General features: G+C 43.2%; 1 protein-coding gene across 1 annotated transcript in view; it reads left to right on the top strand.

The window, feature by feature from the left end:
- The first annotated feature begins 1,091 nt into the window (after nt 1-1,091).
- Svep1 (sushi, von Willebrand factor type A, EGF and pentraxin domain containing 1) overlaps nt 1,092-13,405 on the top strand; it is a 199,822-nt gene continuing 187,508 nt past the window's right edge. The window contains exon 1 of the mRNA XM_055605403.1: nt 1,092-1,679. Coding sequence (XP_055461378.1) covers nt 1,140-1,679 — 540 coding nt within the window. The 5' untranslated portion in view covers nt 1,092-1,139. The remainder of the gene's footprint in view (nt 1,680-13,405) is intronic.

Raw genomic sequence — 13,405 nt, 5'->3', positions numbered from 1 at the left:
CCTGGCCTTGGCTAAAGTCAAGTCTGCCTTTCCAGGCTTTTTTGTTTAACTAAGGTGGGTTGTTATTATATGTATGTATGTGTATATCTACATGCACACACATAAACATATATAATTATGCATATACATTTCACGTGTGAATGTCGGCTTGATGGTGATGGTGGCATCACTTTTACTTCTTACAAGTTCCTAGAGGACAGATTACATGTCAGTTTTCCCCTGCTCATCCTCTTGGTACCTGTCGAGCCCCAGAAACTGCTGCATGAAGGAAAAAAAAAAATGAACAAATGTGTTAAAGATTAAATGCAGGAAAGGAGTAGGCTAATTTTGATTATGCGGTGAGCGGGGTGGACGCCACTTCAATAGCCTGCGATTTGAATAGGTTCTCAGGAGTCTACACCACTGATCAGACAGGCCCTTTAAGAAAGTTATGCAAATATCCACTTTGGGAGGCTTAGACCCCTATCCCCACCCCCAACCCTCAAGAGTGGAAAAGAAGCCCAAAAGGTGAGCAAGCAGTTTTCAAGGCATGCTTCAACTCTGCCAGCCTCTCGCGCCTGTGTTTTCCTCTGCAGTGTTTCCAATTACTGTGGCACTCTCGGTATCCAGATCCATCTCCAGCGAATTCCTCCGCAGCTCCTTGCCAGACATATGGGATCAATCAGTGCGCTTGTAAGGGAATGTTGACAGCATGACAGGCGAGGGGTTCTGGTGTCATGGAATCTCCAAGAGTCTTTAGCTGGATCACGGACAAGAGAGAGGGGGAGGAGAGAGATAGAGGAGAGATACCAAGAGGAGAGGGAAAGGAAGGAGAGGACAGAGGGGAGCGACTGTAGCTTCACTGCCCCCTTCCTTCAAACATTTTATAGGCTTCTGAAGAGAGAGAGGAGGCGGAGGAGGAGGAGAGAAGCGAAATAGCGGAAAGTCAGAGGAGCAGAGTGCTCAGGCTCCAGTCCCTCCTGAGTCCCAAGCTGCCAGAGGAGTCTGGACCGTGCCCCCAGTGTCACATGCAAGGGCTCTGAGGTTCGCGGCAGCTGCCCTGGGTCCCCTCCGCCCAGTACCGGCCGCTGGACTCCTCTCCGCGCGCTCCAGGACTGTCGCTGTGCGCTCCCCGGGGCCACCGCTCGGTTCCCAGCGCGATGTGGTCGCGCCTGGCCTTTTGTTGCTGGGCTCTGGCACTGGTGTCTGGCCAGACCAACTTCCAGCCGCTGGCCCAGGCGGCGGCGCTCAACTTCAGCTTCCGCCTGTTTCCCGAGGCCTCGCCGGGGGCTCCGGGCAGACTGGCCGTCCCTCCCGCGTCGGGTGAGGAGGAGGCAGTGGGGAGCAAAGTGGAGCGCCTGGGCCGCGCGTTCCGGAGCCGCGTGCGGCGCCTGCGGGAGCTCAGCAGCCGACTGGAGCTGGTCTTTCTGGTGGACGAGTCGTCCAGCGTGGGTCAAGCCAACTTCCTCAACGAACTCAAGTTCGTGCGCAAGCTGCTGTCCGACTTCCCCGTGGTGTCCACGGCCACCCGGGTGGCCATCGTCACCTTCTCGTCCAAGAACAACGTGGTGGCGCGCGTGGATTACATCTCCAGCAGCCGCGCGCACCAGCACAAGTGCGCGCTGCTTAGCCGTGAGATCCCGGCCATCACCTACCGTGGCGGCGGCACCTACACCAAGGGCGCCTTCCAGCAAGCCGCGGTAAGACACCCCCCCACACAGGGACAGTACCCCATGGCCCCTCCTGCCCGCCACTGCCAGCCCCTTCTCCAGCCCTGCTTGGCCCCAGCAAGGCTTACCGTCGCAAAGGCGAGCGTCCCAGCCATACAAACAGGAACATTCTCCTGCTGTCCCTGTGAGGGTCCAGAGTGAAAATTGATTTTAAATGCTTAGTGGGGCGTCCGTTTCTTCCAGGGTCCCTTTGAGGACTCCTGGTAGGAAGGAATCCTTGTGCTCCCTTAGGTTGGTGAGGGCAGTGTGTAAACAAGCTGGAACAGGTATGGTTCAAAAACATTTGTGACATGCAGTGAAATGAGGACAGCCCTGATTCTTTTTCACGACATAGAAAGAGCAGTCCCTGCACTTCTCTTCCAGCCCTTGTTTGTTTTGTCTGTGACAGGCTTTCTCATGTTTCCAAGCTGGCCTCCAACTTACCATCTAGCAGAGGGTGTCCTCCTGCCTCCAACTCCCAACCACTGAGATGACAGCCGCTGGCCACAGAGACTTTATGCTCCAGGTCTTTCCTAAATGAATGTTTAGCATCTGACAGAAGTCAGTTTCACATGGTAGGCTTAGACATATAATATAGGATAATCATACTAAAATCTGTACACCTAAAGAAGCTAAGCAAGAAGGAGGAGTCTGGGTAAGATGCTCAATCCTCATTTAGAAAGGCAAATGAGATGGACATCAGAAGAGGGAGAAAACAGGGAACAGGACAGGAGCCTACCACAGAGGCCCCTGAAAGACTGCCCAGCAGGGAATTAAAGCAGATGCTAAGACTCATAGCAAAACTTTGGGGAGAGTGAAGGGAATCTTAGAAAAGAAGGGGGAGATAGAAAGACCTGGAGGGGACAGGAGCTCCACGAGGAGAGCAACAGAACCAAAAAATCTGAGCCCAGGGGTCTTTTCTGAGACTGATAACCCAATCATTTATGGAGATAACTTAGAACCCCTGCACAGATGTAGCCCATGGCAGCTCAGTATCCAAGTGTGTACCCTAGTCTCTGACATGAACTCAGTGGCTGGCTCTTTGATCACCTCCCCCTGAAGGGGGCAGGCAGCCTTACCAGGCCATAGAGGAAGACAATGCAGCCAATCCTGTTGAGACCTGATAGGCTAGGGTCAGATGGAATGGGAGGAGGGAGGGCAGAATTGGGAGAGGATGAGGGAGGGGGCTGGGATACAAAGTGAATAAATAAAAAATTAAATTAAAAAAGAAAAAATAACTTTTTCTAATTACAAAGTGATACATAGTTGAACATAGTTTGGAATACAGAGAAACATTCAAGGCAATCCAGCAAGTCAATATTTGTAGAATAAATAAAATGGAGTGGAGAACCAAAATCTTTTCATCCTTAAAATTCCAGACATACAGTTGAATATTGTTCAGTGTGTATATTGATATATTTTTCAACAAACTTGCTAAGCTACAGTTCTGCAACCTGCATTCTTCAGTTGTCATAGAGGATTCAGCTCTACATTAACTCATACTCTCCTGTGGCACTATCGTGGGTCTCTACAGAGGGCATTGGATCCCCTGGATCTGAAATTATTTACTGACAGTTGTGAACTGCCATGTGTGTTCTGGCAACTGAATTCAAGTGACCACTGAGCATATCTCCAGCCTCATGACAACTGAGTGTTTTGAACTTATGCGTGGGGAGCACACATTCATGTCATTTAAATAAGGAATCCAGGAAATCCTCTGATTGCTTCTTTAGGACGTCCTAAGTTCCTTGTCTAGTAAAATATGTGAACATTTTTAACTTCTTAGTCCACACTGGCAGTCTTCCTCCGTTGGAGAGCTGTATAAATTTACATTCTTCTGTTATGTGCATGTGAATATATGATTTTAAAAAGCATTATTGCTAACTTGATAGACAAATAGAGGCATTGTTCTAGCGGGGCATTTGTCTTTTTTCCAACCTGGTCTTAGTTTTTGCTCTTTTTTGCTGTTATAGGCATATTTGTTTATTCTTGGTGATTTGTATATGCTCTTTATGTTGTAAAACCTGGGACCTTTTTTGTATGTGCAGCAAAGACATTTTCCATTTTGTTGTATTTTGCCTGTTTATTACTGTGTAATTGAACAGGTAGTTTAAACCTTCATTTGCTCAACTCTATCAAAGTAATCATTAAGAAAAAAATTTAAAGTTCTTATATTTGCTTATATTGTTGGGATGATTGTCTTGCTGCCCTAATGAGAAATGCTTTCCATTCAACAGTTTGCTTAATCTGGAACTTGCTTAGGAGTCCCATAAAAAGATGTCTCAGTTTTTTTAAATGTTAATTGTCTTAGCTCACGAGTCACGAATTCTTTCTCAATTTAGTTAAAGGTTAACCATCTAGTAAATGTAAATGGGTACTTGGACTCCCCCTGGTCTTCTATTTCATCCTGTCTTAAAATTTTAAACTTCACAAAAATGATTTAGTTTTTATAACTTTACAACATATTTAAATATGAGATAGTGAGGAAAAAAATATTTTTTTTTTTGCTTGTTTTATCTTTTTCCATCAGTCTTTCCTAGGCATTATATAATGTGAATTTTTAATATATTTTCATATAGTTTTAATAAAACTAATAAGAATTTTTATTTTAATATAGAAATGTTGATGTGATTGGGAGCTATTACATTTTTATAATAGAGCTATGCTAATTTATACTTTTTATATCAATCAAGAGTTGTGTTTTTTTATTTATTTATGAGTTGTGTTTTTTTAAAGTTCTGTGAATACTTTTTTTAAAATTAGACTTAATTATAGTCAACATTATTATCTATGAATCTATCTTTTGTGGTATTAAGGATCAAATTTAGGCTCTCACATAAGCTGGCTAAGTGCTCTATCACTGAGCTAAATCCCCTGGTTTCTTTTTTAACTTTTTCTTATTCCTTTTAACTTTACTATTATTTAACAGGGTCTCAGTGCATTGCCCAGGCTAATCTTATATTTATGATCCTCTCATCCCAGCAAGCTGGCATTACAGGCTTGAACCGAGAGACTCAGTTTATATTTTAAACAATTATTCTTGAAATATCAAAACATTTCCTTTTCATTTATTTGTTTATGTTTTTATGTTTGGTTGTCCAGGGCAGAGTTTTTCTGTGTAACTGTGTAACTGTCCTGAACACAATGTGTAGACCAGGCTATTCTTGAACTCACGGAGCTCCACCTGCCTCCGCCTCCCTAGCACTGGGATTAAAGGAATGTGGTACCACACCAGGCCTATGTCATCAATTTCTGTGTCTGTATTACTTCTTCATGCATGGAGATAATGCATCTTGGTCAGGCCATCCTTCATCCATTCCCTCCAGCACGCCGTAGGCCTGAACCTCCAACCATCTCCCATTTCCCACCTCACTTCATGTGTTTAGTTTTCTTTATAGTCCACATGTTAGTGCTGCCACCTGTACATGCACACATGTATGACAGAATCTCACAATACTGACCAGGCCATCCTTGAATCTCTGGGAACAGGGGACACTCCTATCCCAGCTTCCTGTGCAGCAGGGGCCACAGGCAAGTGCCACCACATTTAGCAAGCGGATTCTTCTTGAAGTATCTTAGACTCATTATTTCTTTTCTCTTCATAAATTTTACCTTACTGATAGCGTACAGAAAATGAAATAATTAGAAAAGTTTCCTCTAAGCATACTGTGGTATGTTGATAATAACATATGCATATACATGCATATCTGTGAGTGCATAACTAGTATTTACCTAAAAGTGAAGGAATTATTCACTCTCTTTAAGTTTCTGTGTTACTGCACGTTTTTCATCATACTATTATAATCAGAAATTCTCTTCTATTTTATCAGGCTTTTTGTTTTACAGGCACATAATTGTCCACTGTAGTCAGTGCCTTTATTTTCAGCCTGCAATTAGCTTTTATTGTATATGCAGGCTGTTACAACAACCAGCATATTATATGTTTGTCCACATCTCTGATCATCTCATAAGTATAAACTTCTGAAGGGACATCATTGCATTCGAGAGTATGTGTGTGGAAACTTGCTCTGCAGAAAATAGCACCAGTTTTCACTCCCACATGTGGTGTCCATGTAGCTACTAGGATGCAGACTGGCCAGTCCAGTATTTAAATGCTCCTGATTTTGTGTGTGAGGGAATGTATTCCTCTATTAGCAACGCGAAGCCTATCCCCATGCACTCTGACCAGTTCTCTGGCTGTTCCTCTTTGAATACACATTTGGGGATTATTACCCATTTTTCATTTGGGCATGATTCTTTTTCTTCCTGGTTGGCAAACATACTTTAAACGTTGCTACAACCCTCAGGTGCCGATTAGGTGGCACCTATCATTTTTTATCAATCTATTGAATTTAGTTTCCTTTTTTTTTTTTTTTCTTGCGCACTGTATGAAACTTTTAAGGCTTTCCTCCTCTTAATGTGGATGAAGTAAAGATGGAGAATGCTCTCTGCTTGTTGAAATTGTTGCACCAAGCAGAATTCACTTCTAAGAATACCCTGGCTTGCCTTCCTCTACCAGTACTCATAAGACCATTATGGCTGGCCTTATTTTTAATGTCCCTCATTGCCCACTTTGCCAAAGGAGAACCCAGCTACACTGGGGAAATCATGCCTTGATTCAGCTCTTCTGTTTAGTTTGGCCAGACTTGCCCTGGGTTTCTGAGAACGCTGCTCCTTAAATGGGAAGTGGGGAATGAGTCAAGGACACTGTGCTCACCTCAAGACCTGCTCTTGTCTTCAGTGTCCCCCTTCCAAATACTGTGTGTTGTCTTGGAAAGCAAAGTTGCCAAAACAAGGCTCCTGATGCATTTATTCTTTTTGGAGCCATCTGTGACTAGTACACAAAGGTTTCTCAAATGTTTCTTTTAACTGAACTTTGTCTTGACTTTATTTTTCTTTTCTCATTTTGATTGAGTTATGAGAAGGTACAAAGGTCAACTGGATCCAGTCCCTATTGAGCCAGAAACTTGCACATTTTTCTTATAACATTTGCAAGCCTCCGAAGGGCATACTTAGGTATAAAATACACTATTTAGAGAAAAGTAATAGGAGAACAGCAATGCTGGGAAATGGTGCTGGTGAATCTGAGTGTACTTTTGCATGTAGATCAGACAGGTACACTTCACTGCCAACTTAGCTTGCAAATGGTAAGCCGCAGAGTTTGGGTTCAGATATGAAACACACACTATCAGTTGAAAATGAGATTATTCATCACCTTCCCATGTATTTTTCAGAATGGTGACACTTGAACTGTTCGTGGGTTTGGCCTTTATATGAGATAGGTATATAAATAAACACATATAAATACTTTTACCTTGTACAAGTTAGACACTTCATTTCCCTTTTTAAAATACTTATCTTCAGTTCTGTAGGAGGTCGGGAAGTGGGTGGGTGAGTTTGTGTACATGAGTGCAGCACCCAAAGTAGTCAGAAGAGGGTGTTAGATTCACTGGAGCTAGAGTTCCAAGTGTTTGTGAGCCACCAACTTAGGTACTGGGAACTGAACCCAAAAGCACATGATTTCTTAACCACTGAGCCATCTCTCCAGACCCACCATATTCCCCTTATATACAGCCTTACTATGAAGAATTTCCATTGCAAACATAAACATTTCTGTTGCTACTCAACACATTTTTATTGCTTAGACTTAAAGGATAATAAGCTTTTAATTATGTGGTGTTAGAACTGTTCAACCTTTTGGGGAACATAGGGAGAATATCTGTGATCACCACACTTGATTTGAAAGGATAAACTTCGGTGCAGGCACACTCTCTTTAACTATTACCCCTGGCCTGCACCAGAAAGTGTAAGGCTGGAGCAGTCAAATCTGTAGCCATCACTCGCCCTGAGATATGGGCACCCTCCTGTCTTGTTATCCTTTGTACACATTTCTATCTACATGTCTCTAATATATTGCACTTTGCAGCTCCCTCCCTTCCCTCTCCTCCTCCCCATCTCACTTCTCCCCATCTCCTCTTCTGTCCTCTCCTCCTTTTCCTTCTTCCCCTTTGCATGTTTCTAGATAGTAAGTAATTTGAAAACCTCAGACAGAATAAATAGATAAAGATAGTCATACTCCATCTAAGGGAACTCTTGCCACAGACCACATAATATTTCCCTGTGTGCCTCGTTGAGGGAAGCTTGATCTTACACCTGCCCTTCGTTTCAGGGAGCCTTATTAATGAGAAAGAAGAGCAGAACAGGTGCTTCATGTCTGATGCATATCAGGGTCAATAAAATCATACTTTTAAAAAATGTCCAGACACTGAACTAAATTGGGTAAAATGCTGAGTATGTGTGCAGTATCAAAAACTTTCTCTCATATAACTGCAATTTCATGAGCAATTACATTTGTCATTACCTGGCTGTCATGGCATATATCTCTAATGCTAGAAGTTGGGAGGTTCAGTCAGAAAGATCAGGAGTTCAAGGTCAGCCTTGGCTTAGAAGGAAGTTTGAGACCAGCCTGGGCTATGTGAGACTCCACCTCAAACAACCTATGTATATATATGTATAAGGAAAAGATGGGCAGAAAAGCCAAAATATGAGCAGTATTTATCTACAGGGAATATCTTCACATATTTGAATGTCTCTTTTCCCTCTGTTTGTAAATGTAGCTGCAGTGAACATGTATAATTTGACAGGAAGTGAAGTATCACGCTTGTACATGAACAAAGGTGACTGAAAGGGGACAACACCTTTGGAACCTTCAGAGGTGCATTCTAGCAAGACTGCTCTCAAGCATACAATGCTTTTCATATTTTTAGGTTTATTTGCTTTATTGTGTGAATGTTTTGCCTGCATGTGTATGTGTGCACTGTGTAGGTGCTGGGAAGGTCCCCCTTATGAACAACAAGTGCTCCAAACTGCTGAGCCATCTTTCCAGTCCCTAAAATTTCTTTTTAAATGTCAGCTTTCCCCTTTAATGTTCATGAGAATGTAGCATTCTACCACACAATGCAGTTCTGCTTTCAAAACCATGAGGATGTCCAAGTTTTTTCTCTTGAAGTTGAAATGAAAAATACTCCAGTCTTGTTTTGTCAAATGCCCAGGGCTGTAGCAGTGAGTCTTTCAGGGTTTGCAAGCTTTGCAGGATGTGGGATCACCAGCTGAACCCTTGTCCTCACTCCAGCTGCTCTTTACTGCCTCCAATTCACACCAGATCTTAAGACTGCAGGCACACATAAAAACCTGCAAATTGGTGGTAATGCCTCCTTTGGTGCCTAGAGACCTCTCTCAGAAGAGAAGACCCCAATAGGCAAGCTGTGACAGCAAGCCGGTGTTGAGGCGGCATATGCTAGAGATAAGTGGTTCTATTCCCTTGCTGAGATGCTGGGAGACAGTGGCCTTCCTTGGTTTGTCATTCATGGACATGTCAGTGACTAATGTCCTGTCAGGTTTTCTCATTTTCACTAATAATGAACATCAAAGAGCATCTCCAGGGAAGAGAGATGTTTTCTAACATTTAATGTTATCCTACATAAAAAGCAACTGCATCAAAGGATACGTTTTCTTCTTGGTTAATTCTTCCCTACCTCTTGAACTTTTCTGCTGATGCGAATTTTGTTCTTTTCATGGACAGTCAGGCTCTTGGCTTCTTGCTGTCAGCCAAGATGTGTGCTGCTTTCTAGGGATTGCCTCTGCTCATGTCTTTTTAGTCACATTTTCTCTCAAATATTCAGGCTTAGCTTTTGAGCATTGCTTCAAATGTGATGATTTGGGGAAACTGTTGGAATTTTCTAGCCTTAAAGATACCAGAGTTAAGGCTGTTTGTACACAGCCCAATCTAATTAGTAAAACCTCACATTGCAAGTAAGCTGCAAAGGACATTATAGAGACTTTTTTTTTTTTCTGTCGTCCTAGATTCAGTGCCAAGACCCATGGCTCGAAGTAAGGAGCACTGTGCATTCCACATGTTAATGAGTAGCAATTGAGAAGGGTATGTTCCTCCGAGTTCATAGATCCTGTGCAGATGCACCCTTCCTTGCATCTTAGATCACATTCTTCCCCTCCACTGTTTAGCACCTTCCTCTGGCCTCTACAACCAAGCAAACAGAGAGAAACACAGCCATTATGGAGGTCTTAGATTTGGATGGAGCAGTGTTCTTATAGAATAAGAGTTCTTTCCTCTCTTGTATGTTTTGTGTTTCCCTTGCTCCAACTGGGCAGAGGGAAGACCCACAATCTTTGTGCCAGTGTTAATTCAGATGGACAGAGGCCTTGACTTGACTCTACCTTTGTACTGAAGAAGTGACTAGAAATACAGCCAAATCTTGGTTTATATTTGGACAGAAGTATAACTGGGGGAAAGCATCTGAATGTAAGAGGTAGCTGATCTGGGAGAGAATCCAAGCAACTATGGGTGGGAGAGGAAGGAAGAGAGACAAGAAGAGGAAGGATGCCAAAGACAACATGAGTGGTGGTTGGTGTTTAATTCCTGTGGAACACTTGGGGCTAGTGTCAATTCATGTCTCAAGTATAACAACTGGATGGTGTGGGGTCTCCAGATCTTTTAAAGTCTCTTCATGTCAGCCATGGTTCATGGTTGCTACCATGGTTGATTCTCTGTTACTCACACATCCTCTGCACACAAGCAAAGTAGTCTGCAGGCATCCACAAGCGCCTCAAGCAAAGAGATAATGGTGTGAGAAGTCTGGGTAGGGGCAAGCATTACAGAGAGGAAGGTGACTAAGTGGAACCAGTAAGGGCTCGAGAAATAGCTTAGCGGTACAGCAGATACCTTGCACATATGAGGCCCCAGCACTACAAAGCAAAGATGTGTGGCTTTGCGTTGGAGGAGAGCCATGTAAAGCAGCTGTAGCCAAGCGATGCTCGGCATCTAAGCACGCAAGCAGACAACCAGAAAACAGTAGCCTAAAATTATATGTGCTACTGAAGCGGAAGGTGAGAAAAGAATGAAATCGCTCCAAAGAGTCCCCCCGTAGGCCAGGCTTTGACATACCACAAGTACAGAAAGAGTCACTGGTTTGTTTTTTTTTTTCCCCTTTATTTCCTCCCACTTCTTCGATTTCAAATTTTTCTTTCCCTTATGGCTTGGAAGCCAAAGAACTGAAGTCAATATTTATTCAGCAAAAGTGACTGTCATACCAACAGTATATTTCTTTTCAGGAATTTTGCAAAGTGCTTTATTTGACTTTCTCCCAAATGTGGGAGAAAGAGGTTTTAGCTGCTTTTCCTGTTGCTTGTGATAAAATAGCCTGACAGAAGCAACTTAGGGGAAAAGGTTTATTCTGGCTCACAGCCCAAGGGTATATAGGCCATCAAGATGGGAGAGGTCACAGAAGCAGGAACATGAGGCAGCTGTCACTTTGCATTTGCAGTCAGGAAGCAGGGAGCCAACAATGTCGGTTCTTGGCTATCTTTATTTTTCATTCAGTCTAGGGCCCGTGCTCAGGGAGTAGTACTGCCCACCTTTCCATAGGCCTTCCCATGTCAAGTTAACCTGATCAATATACTCCTTCACAAATGTCTTAGTTCATTTTCTACTCCTGTCATAAAGCACCATGACTAAGGCAACTTATTAAAGAAAGTGTTTAATTTGGCTTAGATGGTTAGAGTCCATGATGGCAGAGCTGAGAGCTCACTCCTTAATCCACAACCACAGAGCTCAATCTACAACCACAAGGCAGAGGGAGAGAAAAATCCCCATATCTTTGTAAACCTCAAACCCTGCTCCCAGTGACACACCTCCTAATCCTTACCAAACCATTCCACCAACTAGAGACCAAGTATTCAAACAGAGAAGCCTGTGGGGGCCGTTCTTATTCAAACAACCACAGCAGGCCCTTCTCCTCGATGATTCTAGAGCCTGTCAAGTTGATTAATCATTATCAATCATCACAAATAATACAGGGAAACCAAGGAAAGAAGAATCCAGGGCATTTGATACCTAAGTCTTCTATAGCACTCATTGGCTGACTTTTTATCTTCCCAAGACCTAGAGGTAGCTGGCACTCACTATAGTGTCACAGTCCTCGCACAGTCACAGTTTCAATGTGGTTCATGTCGGTGCAGTAAGGTACCCTGACTCTGCTTTGGCTCAGGTTTTAGAATAATGCAGTTGAGACTCTCCAGGAATAGTCAATGGGTGTTCCTCTTTTGAAATGGCTGACGAAGTAGAACCAATTCACCCTTCAGACCGCTTTCCCATAGGGGAAAGAGGAAGCATTGAGAATAACATCACACAGATATGGATGGATCCCTACAGCTTTTCCCCTAAAGTCTGGGTAGGGAATCATAGCTCAGCTCCTGTAGACAGAAGGATGAATGGTGAGTTCAGAGGGAATCTGCACATTCTAAGCTTTGAAGCACATGTTGCCCTCAATATGACTTTTAGCCATCAGTATGGGGTCTGGGAGCCATTTTTTTTTAATTTCATGACCAGGGCAATACCAAATCCTTCTTGTCTCTGGTAGAAATGGAAAGTTATTCGTCAGAGAATCTCACTTTTTTAGACTCTCTAGAGCTACTTTGCCAACCTCCACAAGCATTCATGGCTCTCAGTAAAAATATTGGTTTTATTATGACTGACTTACCTACTTGATAGGCCTGCTCTAGCACTGTAGTAGAATTAAATCATTGCAAACAGTGCTGAGTGATGGGTAGTTACCAGCCAACAGCACTTTTCCTGTGTGAAGTCACAAAATCCTCACAAGCGCACACCCCAGTTAGGCTATCGTCACCATCCCCAAAACACAGGGGACAGAGAAAGTGGGTAAGACTGAGGTCATACGTCGGCAAGTGGGTGGAATGGAATTTAGATCTGGGCAGTCTGAGCCAAAGTCTAAACTTTTCAGCACTGTACAAAGCTGCCTGCTGTCTGCTCCGTATTGTCAGGTCTGGTGCACGCAAGATGTACCCATGTGAGCTTGATGGTGATGTTAGTCAGAAAGTCTTTCTGGAGAGGGCAGCTGAGAGAAGAAGCTGGATAGACAGACGACAGAGATACAATAGAACAGACACACAACCATTTTTATTGACGCTTCTGAGACGCCTAATAATCCTTATTGATCCCCACTGTCCTCACTGGCCCCACCCCCTTTCAGTCCAGAGAATGGTTTCCCATGTGTGTTTTCACGTGCTGTAGCTACATCAGCATCCATCTCCCACCTCCCAGGCTAATCCCTGCAGAGGCCATGCCCTGCCAATGTGGCAAAATGTAGTAAAATGTCTATTCAAGTCTCCCTTAATATGTCTAGATTTTTAAATTCTTAGGTCTACCTAATTCAAGATCAGCACTAAGTCATATTTTTTATTAAAATAAAAGTATGATCCAAGCAAAAGAAGTCAGCACTTTTGGTACTAGACACCTTAAGTGCAACTGCAAACCATGCAGCTCAAGATAAAGCCTCTGAACTTCATTCATCTCTCAACTAAATTTTATTTATTCTAATTTGAGATCTTCAAAGTTTACCTCCCCCCTTAAAAACACAACATATATATTTTTTTAAGTACTGTAGGTATCAAACTATGGTTGTTTATAAATCTTTTTTTCTTTTTTCTTATTTATTTATTTATTTATTTATTTATTTACAGTCTATTCAGTTTGTATCCCCCCATAAGCCTCTCCCTCCTCCCCACCCAGTCCCACCCTCCCTCCCCCTTCTTTGCGCATGCCCCTCCCCAAGTCCACTGATAGGGGAGGTCCTCCTCTCCTTCCTTCTGATCTTAGTCTATTAGATCACATCAGGAATGGC

The sequence above is a fragment of the Psammomys obesus genome, unplaced genomic scaffold (assembly GCF_907164565.1).
Source record: "Psammomys obesus unplaced genomic scaffold, mPsaObe1.curated_primary_1811, whole genome shotgun sequence".
In the NCBI taxonomy this organism is placed as follows: domain Eukaryota; kingdom Metazoa; phylum Chordata; class Mammalia; order Rodentia; family Muridae; genus Psammomys; species Psammomys obesus.
Note: the sequence above shows the minus strand (reverse complement) of the source record. Positions and strands in the feature narration are given on the sequence as shown.